Source organism: Gadus morhua, chromosome 12, assembly GCF_902167405.1.
Source record: "Gadus morhua chromosome 12, gadMor3.0, whole genome shotgun sequence".
NCBI lineage: Eukaryota > Metazoa > Chordata > Actinopteri > Gadiformes > Gadidae > Gadus > Gadus morhua.
The window spans coordinates 4,342,801-4,358,848 of NC_044059.1; the positions used below are offsets into that span (position 1 = coordinate 4,342,801).

The following is a 16,048-nucleotide window of genomic DNA, read 5'->3' on the forward strand; positions in this document are numbered from 1 at the left end:
TATTATCGTGACGGAATTTGTGTCTGTCCTCCATGACCACATGCTCCAGATAAGACTTTCATGCTCCGCAACGACACAGATTCATGAAAGAGAGAGAACGGGCAGAGAACAAAAGTAGCGGCCACTCCATCATTACAGTCAGTGCGCCCACATAAAGGTCACGTGTCTCTGTAAAGGTTCACCCACGACAAACATCGCACCGCTGCTTCATTTTCTCCCAGAGCATCATACATATAGTAGCATCTAAAGAAACAGCGGTGTTTTAGTTTAGGTGCCGTCGTATGTAGGCAATAGCCTAGGGCCGGCTTATGAAGTATCCGGATGACTATTTTTCCAATTTTCTCAAACGTTATATTACATTTCAAATAGGCCTACTCTATTTGCAATAACTTCTCTTCCTTTCTGTGCTGGTCAAAATGCGATATGCGAGGGTATCTGAAGCCATATGCTCTAGTCTAGAATAAGTACCGTTAAGAGTGAGCCGACTTGCGTCGACGCGCGTGCTCCGGGGGAACCAATCCGCGGGAACCAGTGGAGCCGCACGACGAGCTGTCCTTAAGACCCAGTGCCACAGGGGGCCGTCAAATCATATGCACAACCGCGGAGACTCATTTGTGAAAGTGGCCAGCGAGGACGTCACTGGGGAAAATCTCATTTTACGAGCGGACACCTCGGGGGAGAGTCACCGGCCTCTCTGCGCGCGCTGAGGTGATATCTGGACGCGTGCTTGATCACCGGGGTTCCAAAAGGATGTTTTAGCGCCGTTTTCAAGGCACCCTACACTTTAAAGCATCTGTTTTGTTAGACAGCATTGAGAAAGACTTATCCATGGAGGGGTCACACCCCGGCACCAGTTGGCCGATATTCTCAGAAATCAATGCACTCAGGACTGCAATCGAAGCAGACCTGATGGCTGCGGTGCCGACGGACCCGAACCACCTGGTACCTGCGTTCTGGGACTCTCCGTTGAGCCACGGCATCAACGTGTTCGTAGGGCTCGTCCTGTGCCTCACCATGCTGGGCCTGGGCTGCACGGTGGACGTGAGTCAGCTCGGGGAGCAGATCAGGAGACCCATCGGAGTTCTGCTCGCGCTGGTGTGCCAGTTCGTTATCATGCCCTTAGTGGCTTTCCTCTTGGCCCTGGCCTTTTCCCTGGACGACGTGGCGGCCATGGCCGTGCTGCTCTGTGGCTGCTGCCCGGGGGGCAACCTGTCCAACATCATGTCGCTCCTGGTCAACGGAGAGATGAACCTCAGGTAAGGCTGGGTGCGCGAGATGATGCGCGTCTCCCACCTCACGGTGAAACGCATGTGTTTGTTGGTTTTTCCCCCCATCTTTTAGAATAATAAAAAAAACAAGCAGTATATAGGTCTTCATCTACAGTTTTGAAACGAGATAATTGCCTTTAAACGAACCACGTATCGCCTTTAAACGAACCACGTATCGAATTACGCACAAGAGACGATGATTTTACGCACACTATCCACTTTACGTGTGTCTCAAAAATGTAATTCAATACATGTATGTTTTGTTTAGAATAGCATTCTTTATCAACTTGTTTTATGTGTATAACTTTAGGTTACTTTTTTTTTTTTAAAGCGGTGTGTGTGTTTCTCCTCTAACGGGTCTCTCTCTCTCTCTCTCTCTCACTCCTCAAGCATCATCATGACCATTTCGTCCACATTGCTCGCCCTGGTGCTCATGCCGCTGTGTCTGTGGATCTACAGCCGCGCGTGGATCAACACGCCCGTGGTCAACCTGATGCCCTTCGGGGCGATCATCCTCACGCTCTTCAGCACTCTGGTCCCTATCGGCCTAGGGGTCGCGCTGCGCTACCGCTACACGCGGATAGCCGACATCGTGTTGAAGGTAAACCTCGCACACTTTTTGCGTGTAGGCCTACTCTCATGTTTTCTATTGTGGATTGTACATGCATGTGTAGACTTTGAATTGGGACCACAGTAGTGCTCCAAATATTTGTCTGTTCAGCAGCAAGATTAAGTTTTATTTTCTTAATATTTATATTTTTCATCTCTTTCAATGTCTAACGGAAATTAACTAGCAATCTGATCTGTACCAGCTGAACAAAATAAAAGGTATTGAAAAGGTAGGGAGAGGGAGAGCGAGTAGGGGAGGGGGGGGTAGGCTACGTCGTGATTCAGAAGGGTTTTACCTGACGTCACGTGATGTTTTATTCATTTTACTTACAGCTGTCTTTATGGTCGCTGCTGGTCACGCTCATCCTGCTCTTCATCCTAACGGGCGCCATGTTGGGCCCTGAGCTGCTTTCCACCATACCACCCTCCGTGTATGTGGTGGCGGTGCTCATGCCCATGTGCGGCTACGCGGCGGGATACGGCCTCGCAACGCTGTTCGGTCTGCCACCCAACTGCCGGAGGTCTGTTTCCATGGAGACGGGATGCCAGAACGTGCAGCTGTGCACAGCCATCCTAAAGTTGGCCTTCCCGCCTCACCTTATGGGGGGCATGTATATGTTCCCGCTACTCTACGCGCTCTTCCAGGCGGCCGAGGCAGGAATTTTCATCCTTGGGTATAAAATGTACCGGAAGGAGGTTCTACATAAACCGGACCCCGTGGCGGGAGGCGGCGGTGACGGAACGAACATAACGTACCAAAGGTTTGAAGACGACGAGGAAGACTGCTTTAACGCCTCGTACGGCACGGTGACGTCGAGTGACCCCAACACTATCCGGCTGGAGGGGTGCATTGACGCCACCCCGGTGTGAGGTTCTGGAGACCAAAACCCAACGTCCACCTCCTCATCCATCGTGTCCATAGAGAGGTCAAGGCTATGCAAGAGAGACCGATGACGGGCGTGCGCAGTATACCGAGACTCGCGTGAGATGTGTGTGTGTGTGTGTGTGTGTTTGTGTGTCATAACATAAGCTATTTAAACGGAAACATTGCCAAATATGTGCAACATTCAATGCAAAGATGTCCATAAGAATATATAGAAGAGTTTTCTTCTGCGAAGTGTCATCTTTATCTCTGGAAGTTTACAGCATTTGTCTACATTATCAATACATTCAAGAACATGAATGGAGAAACAAGTCGCCTCAGTTACAACACATTATATATATATATATATATATATATATATATATATATATATATATATATATATATATATATATATATATATATATATATTTTACATCTACATCTCCTGTCCTACTTGGGCAGTTTTTTTTTTACTGGATAGGCCTACCAATAATTAAACAGTTTGCGGGAGACTGCAGAAGAACTGAAAACTTTATGTATTTTTTTTTTTTAATTTTTAATTTAATTTATGGAGTAGGCCTATGGAATAACGTATTCCTCAACCAGTGCCGACCCACTAGCCTATCGAACTACACTCGTTATAATGTGAACAGGAGCGCATAATAGAGAGAACATGACATGTGTAGTTATGTATATTATAAATCAACTATATATGAAGAGATTTATGGCATTCAATTGAGAGTATGAATAAACAAAAGCTATACGATACAGACGGCCTACCGAGGGTGGGGGCCATGTTGTTACCCGGTGTGTTTTTTTTGTGTCGGAAGGCTATTTGAAAAAGACAAACAAAACCAAAAACTAGCGCACCTGTCCGTAATCAGAGCTAATGGCGCGCGAGCCTCGTCTGATGCATTTATATTGACGCGCCTCACAAGCTAGTTGGCTGAACAAGATGGCTACGTATGGTGACGAGTCAGTCGACAGCTATTTCTATTCCTCATACAACCCGTACGCCAGCAGGTACCACAAGCCCCGAGATGTGGGTTGGAAATACAATAAGTACATTTCCCAGCACGCGGACATCGAAGCGTTCAACAACACTCAGCGCGCGCACCTCAGGTCCATCTTATCACAAATCAACCCGAAGCTCACCCCGCGCCTCAGGAAGGCCAACACTAAAGATGTGGCCATCCAGGTGAACCCCAAGACCGACGCCTCGGTGCAGTGCGCAATTGGGCCCCGGACCCTGCTGTCCATTAAAGGTCAAGGTTCACCGGGCAGTCCGAAAGGCGCAGGCGGCGTGCGATACCCTCGAACTCTCGCCGTCTACTCGCCTATCGCGTACAGATCTATTACATCGTTTCTCTCCGATGACGACAAGGGCACCTCTTGTGACGTGGCGAGTGGAGAACCACTTCTGGAGGGTGAGGCGACGAAGAATGAGAATCAGAACATCAGCGCGGAGACGGATGAGGAGAAGACCGCTGCCCAGCGCAAAAACATTAAGTCAAAGCAGCCGCTTAAACCCGATGCGTCCAAATCCGTCAAGGAAAGTTCCAAACTCAAAGCCCGCGTGAGATTTCAGGTGAGGGCCACACACAATGATCGAGTTAACTATTATATTATGGTATACTAATAAATGTGCTTCAAACCTTGACTGTCTGGTGTCCAGTTTCTGGAACAGAAGTACGGATATTATCACTGCAGAGCGTGTAATCTACGGTGGGAGAGCGCGTACGTCTGGTGCGTCCAGGGCACAAATAAGGTAATGCATTGAAATCGCAACACGCGCTTGCTTTTGTTTTCCTGCTATAACTTCTACTTCTCCTACCAGGTTTATTTCAAACAGTTTTGCAGAAAATGCCAAAAGGAATTCAACCCGTACCGAGTTGAAGACATAACATGCCATGTAAGACACTTGAGTCTCCCAACATGATGGAATGCGCGAGATCCTCCACTAACCATTGACCTCAATTCCAGATCTGCAACAAGGCACGATGTTCGTGTGCGTCGACTCTGCGCCATGTCGATCCCAAACGACCCCACAGGCAGGATCTGTGCGGCAGGTGCAAGGGCAAACGGCTGTCCTGCGACAGCACCTTCAGCTTCAAGTACATCATCTAGAACTCCTATTGCCAACAAAGTCTGCCTCGGATGTGGTGACATTTTCTTAATTTCATGTCAGAGTTTTGTTTTGGTTCAGGTCTTGATGCTGTGCGCTGAATGTTTTGAAATAAACTACATGGCACATTATCAGTGGAGTTATTTGGATTATTAAAGGGTCATATTATGCTATTGGGTATAATCAGCGATTAGAAAATCAGCCCTTTTCCTGTTTTCAGTAACATCACAATTCTGGTGTGTCCCTAGATAAGACTAGCATACATCACAAGTCTCTATTCAGCATACATCTTGAGTGAAGCTCACCTGCAGCTATCCACTACTGGTGGCTTAATGTAAACCTAAGCATGATCGCTGGCAGGACTGGTGTCCGGACAATGCCTTCAGTAAAGACAAATCCATTGAATACCTTGCACTCTGCCCTAGAAGCCTACAGCTTATGCATTCACAAGCGGTCCATCCGTTCAGAGTAGAAATGAGCCGCAACACCTGGACATGTTTACTTTATCAATTTTATTTGTCCCGAGTGAAGGCTGAGAATCGTGTGTGTATATATATATATATAATGCATCTCTTCCAGGTAAATAATATATCCATTTTTAATAACAGCATTTTTAAATCTAGCAGGCAAGCCCAGAAGCTCTGTGGAGACTACAGTGATTGTTACAATGTGCCGAGAGGACCTTCCTCTGAGCGCAAACCGTCCCCTGCCACTACCGGGACAGAGCGGGAGGGGGGGGGGAGTTGACACAACCCTGGGAGGGAGAGGGGGGGCAGGATCACAGTGGAAAAAGGAATGCATAGGACTCAGCGAGGATAGGCTGCGGCCGTCCAATAGGAGAGAGGCTACAAGCCACCGTCGCCATTTTCATTGGTCGAGATTTGGTTAAACCCCGCCTCCCCCACCCCCCCCTCCCCAAAAAAAAAAAAATAAGACTCCCAGCCCAGTTTACAAGCATCAAGCAAGCCAGGGTTTGGGAAAAGGTTTTGTTAAGTGTGTGACTGGACTTCAACAGTAGAGTACCCTCCCTTCAATCCGGTCACACTCAGGTTAACAGTGCATTACACAAAAAAATACTGCTTTTACACTATACACCTTCTAAAATATATACAGAGTACAATAAGTTACGCACATTCCTCCGCCGTGTGAGCCGGAGCCGGTCTGCACTCGTGTGCAATTAAATGCAGTTTTCTGTGTGTGTGTTTGTATGTATGTATGTATAGATGTGTGTATACCAGAGTATCCAATACACAGCACACTGTTACAAGTCTCTAGAAGGCAGCTACTTATTTGGTTAAAGAGTCGCGGGTCAATAAACGGATATATTTCTCTTTTTACAGCTGCAGGGGGAACACAGCGCCCCCCCCTCGGGGTTACATGTTAAATACCCAAACATTTACAACCTAGGATAGTAGCACTACTAAAAAATACATTTCTCCCAAAAAAATACTCTTGCAGTGCTTTCTCTTTCAAGCATGCTTTTGAAAACCCTTTCTTTTTTTCTTTTTAAATGTTTTATGCTTTTGCTTAAAGAAGTGGACAGGACAGCATCCCTCTCCTTCCTTTCGCCACACACACACACACACACACACACACACACACACACACACACACACACACACACACACACACACACACACACACACACACACACACACAGCTGGTGGACCCCCAGTGCAAAGCTCGCTCACACTGCTCTGTACCACTCAACCAAAAGCAACGAGATAAGAAAAAATAAAATCTGTCGTGTACGCATCGTCTCCGCCGCCCGTTTCTCCGGCTACGTCAGCTCCGGCGCATCCTTTATTGCAGCTGAATTTGCAGAGTGCGCATCAGTCCAGGGAGGGGGGGAGGGAGGGAGGGGAGGGGGAGGGGACTCGGTGATGTCATCGCCTAGACCGATGAGTCACAGGTACCCCTTCCCCACCTGCCCCCCTCCCCCCCCCCCAAGCGTGCGTTAGCCCTTATTGGTAAAAGTCTTAGTATCTTGTCCAATCAGAAGCTGGCCTTAGCCACCCATCTCTCCCCAGGGCCACCCCCACTTCCAGGGAGCATCAGAGTGTGTGTCTATGTTGAGGGAGGGTGCGTTTGATACGTTTCACAGCCCCACGCTGACCATGGAGGGCCGGGTGAGGCGGGCAGGTCCCTGCTCCTGGCTGAGTGCCTGACGGATCTGCAGGTTGAGCTCCATGAGGCGTCGGCTGGCCTGAGAGAGGTCTCCACTGCCTCCCAGCACCGCCAGGCAGCCCGTCTGCCCCAGCGTATGGTGGCGGAAGTAGATGTGCAGCAGGGTCTGCACCGCGTCGTCTGAGTCGCTGCCGAAGATGTCGCTGGGCCAGAGGGACCTGGTAGGGGAGCAGAGAGGTCCGGGGTTAGAGCCCTGCTTCTGGTCGCCAGTGTTGTGGGAGTTATTAAAGAGCAACTATATGCACTGTTAATTTGCTGCCATCTAGAGGTCAAACAACACAACACTTAACATTGCGGGGGAGCCTGGCTATTGTCAGACCAAGCTCAACCGTAGTTTGCACGTTGTTCTGGGGAGGCTGCTGTCATTTTCTTCAGTACAAGAGGCGTGATCAACGGGCCTAGTACAAAAGACTCTGTACGCAATTGGCTGCTTGCCGTTGCTTCCCTGTCGTCATTGTGTTAAACCTGTCAATAGCGTGCCGGGGGGAAAAGCCAGCTTGGTGATTGGCTCCCGCAAAAACGTATCGGAAGCAGAAAGAAATGTATTGCTCTTCTCCAGACCCTTCTGCAGGACGAATTTTAATCGCCGGCAGAGTTGTGGGGATAAAATGACTGAGAATTGGGTTCTTGGTCTTTCTAGGACTAAAGCAAATGATATATATATCATCCGCCCATTCATCCAAATATATATGTTATCGCATATATAGTTATAATCAAACTACTTTTTATCCATGTTAATCATTTATCTTGTGTCAAACCTCTCTTGGTATTCTGCAAGGATATTATGCGCTTGAATTAATCGAAAAAGAAATAGGTGCTCATGTTCATTGTTTTTAACCTTTAGGTGGCAGCAAACTCTACACATGTGCTCAAGCATGGTGTTCTGGTTTAATTTTAGATTATTTCAGGTCTGAGTGGAGGACCTACCTGAAGACTTTGACCTGGTTTAGGGCAGAGGTGAAGTCTCTAGCTCTCAGGGTCTCGACCAGCGACTGGATGGCCGTCTCGGTGTTGGTCTGCGTGTCGTCCGAGAGACAGATCACCTCCTGTCCCTCACTTCCTGTCTCCGCCTCCTTCAGACAGCCCTCCAGAAGAGCCAGCTCATCTGACATGTTGGTCACCTGATAAGAGACAGACAGGAAGTCAGACAGACATAAGAAAACATAAGCAGAAAGATGAACGGACAGGAAGTCCAACAGAGACAGATAGGTAGGCAGACATTAAGAAAGACAGAGAGGTAGACCGTTGATTAGACGGAAGGGAAAGACAGTGACAAACACTGACTTCTATGCACTGATAACAGCGTCCATGTTTAAAGTGGGGACAGACGTCACAGAGGCCATTCTCCTCAGCATTGACCAGTGATTAACTGGGAGAGCCAGCCTATAAGGCCATGCCAGGAGAATGTAATCTCATAAAGAGCTTTGATCTGATTAAAGAGCCCTCCAAGAGCTATAAAAACACAGAGAGGGGGAGCGATGGCTTAGATAGCGACGAACTGAACCCTCTCTCCGATCGATCGGTCCATCTACATTCCTGCTCCAAGATGTACTGCCATGGCAGGAGTTCAGGATTGAACAAAAAAACTGTAAATGCAGAAGTTCACAAAGACATTGTGAGGAATATGCCGTGTTACGATGATAGGACAGCGTCGTGGTTAGACTGTTCACTGCTCCATTCTGAAAGGTTCTGGGTTTTGAACCCCACTTTCTGCAGTCTACCTGGAGGCATTCCTCGAACAACCTGCTCTTTAAATTACATGTATATACATATTCACTGTAAATCACTTTGATAAAAGCTTCAGCTAAATGACTCATGAATAGTAAACAGTAAATCAGGTATCCAGGAGGGATTTACGGCACACCGAGACCCAGAGAGCTGCTGGTGTCATTCTGGCTTTTACTGGAAACCATTAAGGACCATGAAGTCATGATCCTGTGGTCAGCCCAGCTCTGGTAGAGAACAGCACCAACACTGAAAGGCTCTGGGTTTGATTTGTTGTCGACTCAACTGGTAGAATAATGCATGTACGCTCTCAGAGTTAGGGCTTTGATTCCCAGGCTAAAATGTTTGCATTCGGAGTATTGTAAGACGATTTGTATCATATTAAAGTATTTTAGTGTGTGTAAGGAGGGGAATGAGACAGATGAAATATCCATGGTGGGTGAACAGTGGGCTACCTCTGCCTCCCTCTTGATGGTTTCTACCCTGCTGATGAGCTTGCAGTACGCCTGGAACAGCAGCAGCAGCTGGAAATGGAGCTTGTAGAGCCGGCGACACAACTCCAACTCCTGTAGAGAGAGAGTAGAGGGTGGGTGGAGGGAGAGAGAAAGTAAATCCTAAAATCACTCACAAACTCCTCAGAACTCACAAGGTCACATGATTTAGGCAGATGTGACATGATTGGACAGAAGTGGATCCTGGATTAGAGGGAGCGAGGGGTAGGGGGAGCGATCAGATGAGGAAGATGGCCAGCTGATGAAGGGGTTAATGTGACCATGGAGGACATGGAGGGGGGCAGCGGTGAGCAACAGGTGTGTCCTTTCGACCAAAACACCCCAAAATAATCCAGTTTCCTAACACAGGTAAACATCTAATAAAGGATCACATGATGACAAGAAACCCTGGGGACGGAGGAGTAACGCATGCAGGATGAAAGTACAGTAAACACTAGCGATGCTCTCCCTCATCCTTCAGTCCGGTTAACCCACGGCAACACCCCTGCCCCACCACCACCGATAGGGAGGATGATGAAGGTGAGAGAGGGATCTGATGCAACCAGTTGCCCTAACAGAGCCACTGAAGAACTTGAGCAGGATTGCATTGGGGAAGGGTGAAGCACGGTTAAATAAAGATGGAGAAGGATGCCGGTCTGCTAGGCAGCCGTTCAAATGAAGCCAGAGATGATACGGTGAGAGGGGTTGGGTCTGAATGGAATGATTATGGTGATGAGAGTTCACGGTATGAGAACCACTTACTGCTAGATTCTCCATGTGCTAAGCAAGAAGGCGAGCAGGTCACACAACAAAAACCACAAACAACACAGGAGAGGAAGAAGAATCAAGAATTAGTGTGCTTAAACATAGCAGCTCACATAGCACCGTGCCACATAACAAAGTGATTAACTAGCCAGTGGTTAGCTGGCAGTGCTAACGACTAGAAGCCAGTGAGTGTTTAGCTAGCCAGAGACATTTGCTAGACGGCAAATGTTTTGCTTGTTAACACACTACTAGCCAGAGCTCTTTAAGCCAGCGAGTGCTCTGCCAGCTGGCGCTAAGCTAGCCAGAATTCTGAGAGTGCAGTGCTCAGGTAGCTAGCGAGTGATAGGCGAGCCAGAGCTCTGCTAGCCAACAAGTGTTTAACTAGCCAGTAATATGCTAGCCAGCTAATATTCAGGAAGCTTGTGAGTGCAAGGCTAGCCAGTAAAATTCTTAAGCTAGCTAGCATTCCTCTTGCCTGCAGAGGAGCTAAAGCCTGGTCCCCTCATGCTTATCTGGTGAACCAAGGGCACAAGTAGACATCAGAAAAGAACAAAATCAGGTACAGCAAGACAGTATGTACAGTAGGAGAGAGGAGGTAGACACATCAAGACAATAGGAGAGAAAGGGAGGGTAGAGAGACACAGCAAGACAGCAGGCGTATCCATGTCTAATCATCCCCTAGATGTACATCTATCTTACAGCAGTCTGTCGTATGCCAGCTCTTGGCTAAAGTGACAGCTTAAAGATGCGAGCAGTAAGATAGCAGTAAGGCAGCCTGGGCCATCACCCCTCTGTTTGGACTCTGTAACCCTCAGCCTGAGCCCCAATTGGATTATTTTGTCATTTCCTGTTGTCTTCCTGGAAATGATGATCAATTAGGCCTCGGACAAAACAAGATATTTGGTAGGGGCGATCTTATTTAAATTAGGCATTTATTCAAATCAGGTACTCAGGGCTTTAGGTCTTTATTTGAAGCCGTTATTAAATATTGATGTGGATTTTATTTAATAACATCTTGATTCAAATTAGGTCTTTATTCAAGCACTGAAACTAGAGTTGTCTTTTGAAGTCTGTTGGACATGTGATGCAACTTGGTGGGCTGTGGTCCCTACCTGGGCCTGGGTGTTCCCCCGCTGGCAGCCATCTTTATCTCCAAACGTCTTCCTGCAGTTCTCCAGCCACTGGAGATCAGGAGAGGTACAGAGGGAGAAACGGAGCAATGGAGGGGAGAGGGGCAAAAAGGGAGACGGAGATATGAGAAAGGGAGAAATAGGGAAAGGGAAAGACATGGACAAAGAGGGATGAAAAGAAGAGATGGAGATAGAGCAAGAGAGAGGCAGAGAGAAAGAGATGGGATAGAGAGTCAGAAAGAGGAGATGGAGAGAAGGATACCGAGAGATGGAATAGATAAGAGGCAAAGGGAGGGAGATGAGAAGATGGAGAGTTGGATGGAGATAGGTTAGAAAAAGATTGACCAGAGTGAAAAAGATGGAGAGAGGGAAAGATAGATAGCAAAGACGCACCGAGAGAAGCAGGGAGATAAAGAGAGTAGCAGGATTAGAGAGAGAGAGGGAGAGCAGGATGAGAGAGGGAGAGAAGCCAATAACAGTGAGTTCAAGAAAAGTTCCCCTTCCCCCATCATGTGTGTGTAGCGTGGTGCGTGTATGTCCGTGGTGTGTGTAAAACTGCTAGGAGGGGGCAGGGCTAGATTTAATAAAAGTGTTGTACTTAGCGAATTAAAGGAGGTCTGCTACATTGCAGCGGTGGGGGAGGGTCTCAGAAGATAGTGGGGAGAGGGAGGGAGTGTGGAGGAGGAGGTAGTTGGGAGGAGGGCAGCCCTCAGGACTGGCACTGCCTCATTCAATTAGTCTCCCCGCATCCCAGCAGCCTTTGCAAGCTCACCGCCCCATAGAGCACCCACCACCACCACCACCAGGCCTCCATAACTCGTTTAGCAGCAGAGCACTATTTTTATCTGCCAGGCAGGAGTCATGCATCTGACGTAGTATGATGATAACTCTGCCACACCCGGACTGACTTTCAATCAGAGACAGCTCAGAGAGACAAACAGACCACTGGACCAGACAGACGCCTTTTTTCTAATATTCTTCAACGCTTTATTTACATTCAAGGACGGACAGTGATGGGTGACTGAGGAGGAAGAGGAGGATGAGAAGAGTATGAAGGTGCTCACCTGCTCAGCAGCCTCTCTCTTGCCGTTATAGGTGTCCAGATGCTCCTGCAGCTCAAGCACACTGAACTTCAACGTCTCCAGAAGGCCACAGGACAACAGCTGCACCCACGGGAGACAGGACAGAGGAGACAGAATATAGGATAGAGGAGGCAGGAGATCGGACAGAGGAGACAAAATGCATCTTAGGATACAAATCGCTAAATTAAGCTTTCTGTAGCTCCTTAAACTTCTACAGTAATACATCACGTGGAATGATCAAAGTACAATTCCCATTATGCTCCAGGCTTCAGTAACTGAAAGGGATAAAGCATAAGATTGAGGCTGTGTTGAAGAGAAGAACTTGCGTCTTGTACAACCTATTTTGAACCGGTGCACTCAAAGAAAGCCGAATAAATGATTGACAGTGTTGCAGTACTCTAAGACTCAACCATTTTGTTATTTGAGTTAAAAAAAAACAAAATAAAAGAGCAGGTGTTCTGCCTTTGTTTTGTAGTCTCACCGTCTCGGCATCCAGCAGCACGGTGGGACAGTTGGAGTGAGAGGTCATGACTTCAAGGGAGCTGAGGAACTGGTTGCCCATTCGCTGGAGCCGCTCCCCTAGGAACCTGACGGCCGAGTGGGTGATGGAGCCAAACTTCCTCTGGATGTTCTGTGGTAGACAACAACAATAATAAACAACAACAATCACTACCTGCCCAAAGACATGGGGCTAAGGACAGAATACAAAAACATAACGGACAATAAACAATACAAACACACACACTCCAACCTCCTCTCACCTGGAAGAGTCGAGAGAACACGTGGAATGTGTAAACGGCAGAGGAGCCGTCGGTGTCGGACAACATCTGGTTGACGTGGCAACGCCAGGCGTCCTCCTCATTGTCATAGGCGACGGGTTGGAAGGCGGCCAAGATGGCCGAGAGGAAAGGCGAGGGGGGCGGAGAGGGCTGGATCTCTGGGAAGCCCTCCGTCTCACAGTCATCTTGACTTCAGAACACACAGGAAGCACGACAGCATTAAGAAAGGGCTAAGAGAACTTTCACTGCGCTAACAAAGTGCTGCCACAGAGCTGACGCAGAGCTAACACAGCTCTAAAAGCTACAGCGGATCAAACACAGGAAGCACAGAGCCAAGACAACGCTAACAGCGATAACAAAGAGATAACACTGGGAGCATAGCTAAAATAAACAACAAAGATGATGCATAGTAAAGCTTACACAGAGCTAAAAGTAAAGCTAACTTAGAGCTAACGCTGAGCTAACAAGGAGAACAATGCTAACAGAGGGAGCGTGTCACTAACAGAGTACAGTGCTAACCCTATAGCTAACACAGAGCTAATGGAGAACAAAGCTAACAGCAAAACAAATGCACATGTTGCTCTCCCCCCTCCCCCCCGATCTCCTGCTGCTACTCTCTCCCCCTCCCTTCCCTTCTCTCCCTGCAGTCTATTTTAAGCTCTATTCTACTGCAGTGCCCCGGCAGAAAAACAACACACTGAGTTATTAGCAATTTAGCATGCAAATGCCCGCGTTCCTCTCCCCGACTCCCAAGATACTCACAGGCCAGTGGGACCAAAGAGCCTGAAGAAGCAGACCGAGTAGAAGTAGCGAAAGCCAGTGCTGCCGAGCGCTGTAGCAGTCACTGTTTCTGTCCTCATCCTCACCTCAAATAGAACTCTCTCTCTTTTGCTCCGTGTCTCTTGCTCTCTGTTTCTCGTTCTGTGCTCTGCAGCACGATAGCGCTGCGATGGCAAACTGCAAAAGCGCGATGCTACCGTCCCAAACAGCAGTGCAAGGAGTGTGTAGAGAACCTCACTGCTACACACACACTTACACGATAAACTAGCTGGATAACAGCTAGGCCCCAAGCTCGCTCCCTCACACTCAATCCCTTTCGTTCTTGGCACATAAACACTTTACTTTCAGACATCCCTTTTATTGAAGTCCTCCCAGCCCCCTTCCCTCTCCACTCAGTGAAGGACTTAAGTGTTTAACTGTGGTGGTGAATTTAAATGCGAAAATCCCTGTTACATCAGGACTCCCTGTATGTTTCTAATGCAACTTGCTGGAACAAACCCTTTCTCAAAGGAGGCCAAATGCTTCTCAGGTTATGTTTGTACACGCATCCTCAGCTTAATAGTTCAACTCGGACAGAAACTGAATGCCAAACACTCTTTCGTAAACAATTGACAACCACCATACTCGACCACCACACTCATTTCGTTATTTGACATTAATATTTGAAATATTAGGTACTAAATCCAATTTGCATAAAATAAGTGAAAGAGGTATGAAGCAAAAAATCCTTTCTTCTAAAGTTGCTTCATTATGTGTTAGACAACTTGCTGAGCCTGGTGTTCGTTTTTAAGGGTTTGGCAGAACTCCTTTCTGCAGAGCGGTTCACAGTTTGATTTGTGTCCCTGGCTGGGCTCATTGTCCTCCAGTCTCTGTTGGCCCACCTTCAGGAGGAGCTTGCCGGACAACCTTCAAACTTAGGCCTGCTGCTCCCGGGAGAGGAACCAGACAGGGCTGCCCCGTGTCACCACACCACTTTTAGAGGGGTTTGTTTCGGACAAACCCAAAAGAGCACAGTGTGAAGTATCTTATCACGAATCTCAGCGTTCACACTCAAACACCAGTCCATCCCAACCCAACTGGTGGGATTTCAGAACCTCACCCAAGATCATTAGTGAACAGCTGACCAATGGTCTAAAAGTTTGCTGATGGATTTGACTTAAACATTGCACTACGAGGACCTGAGACAGCTTACCAAGGGCCCTGAAGTGATGGATTGAATGAATTTCTTTATGAGGACCTCAGGCAGCTTGGTAATGTCCTAAAAGCACTGCTGGTTGAAGCACTTTCTCGGGTCGATAAAGACCTAAGAAACATACCTGAAAGCCTTAACACGTTGCTTACCCGAAAGCCTTGACACGAGACAGCTTTGTCTAAATCTGTTGCTTTATGAGACACTGAAACTTAACCAATGACCATAAGGCATTGCTCTGCAAAACTGTAAAAAGTTTTCCCAAAGTGCTTAATTGCTTAGTAAACAAAGCCAAAGCCTTGAGAAAGTTAACCGATAGCATCAAGGCATTGCTCTACAAAGTACTTGAGAAAGTTGATAAATCGCACCAAGACGTTGCTCTACAAAGTACTTGAAAGTTTACCAATAGCATAAGGGCATGACTTTACAAAGTACTTGAGAAAGTTAGCAAATAGCATCAAGGCGATGCCCTATTTTGCTCCTACAATTTCGAATTTGGTAGATATGATTTCCTGTATTCTGGTGCATTTTGGGGATGGCCACTACCTAAAAAAACTTCCAGAATCATAACCTATGTACGGTATGTTAATTGAACCAACATACATTAATTTCATGTTTTCCATGCTCAAACAGCCACATGAATGGTCCGTATTTTTAGCAGTGCAAAGGGCTCACATACATCATCATTCAATGTCACAAAACTGAAAACCCGTGGCCAAACATTAAATGCAACAACTCAATGAACTCAAACCCAACAAGCATGATATTCATTGCAGTTGTAGTAGTTGTAGTGGCGACTTAAGTGGATATCTTTATTGACTGATATTGTTTCTAAGCAAACTAGATGCATGGGTTTGCCTTTGAATTCTATGAATTCTTCTCATCTTTCTTGACCGAGTTTTCTGTAACTCGATCACTTATTATTATTATTATTTTTTTTTAAATTATGTGCAGGCCTGACTGAGTGAGGATGCGGGCCGTATGCCGCCAGTTGCCCATACCTGCCCTACAAGGTACTTGAGGAAGTTAACCTATAGCATCAAGGCGTTGCTC

General features: G+C 47.2%; 3 protein-coding genes across 15 annotated transcripts in view; 2 read left to right on the top strand and 1 right to left on the bottom strand.

Annotated features, from left to right (window-relative positions):
- Positions 1-208: 208 nt before the first annotated feature.
- slc10a4 (solute carrier family 10 member 4) lies at positions 209-2,990 on the top strand. Its single transcript, XM_030372377.1, has 3 exons — positions 209-1,256; positions 1,659-1,869; positions 2,211-2,990. Exons 1-3 carry the CDS (start codon positions 829-831, stop codon positions 2,745-2,747), a joined length of 1,176 nt encoding a protein of 391 aa, XP_030228237.1. The 5' UTR covers positions 209-828; the 3' UTR covers positions 2,748-2,990.
- A 214-nt stretch (positions 2,991-3,204) lies between these two features.
- zar1 (zygote arrest 1) lies at positions 3,205-4,998 on the top strand. Its single transcript, XM_030372380.1, has 4 exons — positions 3,205-4,330; positions 4,418-4,510; positions 4,580-4,654; positions 4,726-4,998. The coding sequence occupies exons 1-4, from the start codon at positions 3,698-3,700 to the stop codon at positions 4,867-4,869; spliced, it is 945 nt and encodes a 314-aa protein (XP_030228240.1). The 5' UTR covers positions 3,205-3,697; the 3' UTR covers positions 4,870-4,998.
- Positions 4,999-5,360: 362 nt separating this feature from the next.
- fryl (furry homolog, like) overlaps positions 5,361-16,048 on the bottom strand; it is a 72,336-nt gene continuing 61,648 nt past the window's right edge. For 11 of the 13 annotated variants that reach the window (XM_030372359.1, XM_030372360.1, XM_030372355.1 and 8 more), the window contains 8 exons: positions 13,009-13,216; positions 12,729-12,878; positions 12,230-12,328; positions 11,148-11,216; positions 10,033-10,050; positions 9,235-9,345; positions 7,982-8,175; positions 5,361-7,212 (listed from right to left, as the gene is read on the bottom strand). In XM_030372359.1, coding sequence (XP_030228219.1) covers positions 6,966-7,212; positions 7,982-8,175; positions 9,235-9,345; positions 10,033-10,050; positions 11,148-11,216; positions 12,230-12,328; positions 12,729-12,878; positions 13,009-13,216 — 1,096 coding nt within the window. In that variant the 3' untranslated portion in view covers positions 5,361-6,965. The remainder of the gene's footprint in view (positions 7,213-7,981; positions 8,176-9,234; positions 9,346-10,032; positions 10,051-11,147; positions 11,217-12,229; positions 12,329-12,728; positions 12,879-13,008; positions 13,217-16,048) is intronic. The other 2 variants (XM_030372354.1, XM_030372364.1) reach the window with 1 other exon arrangement.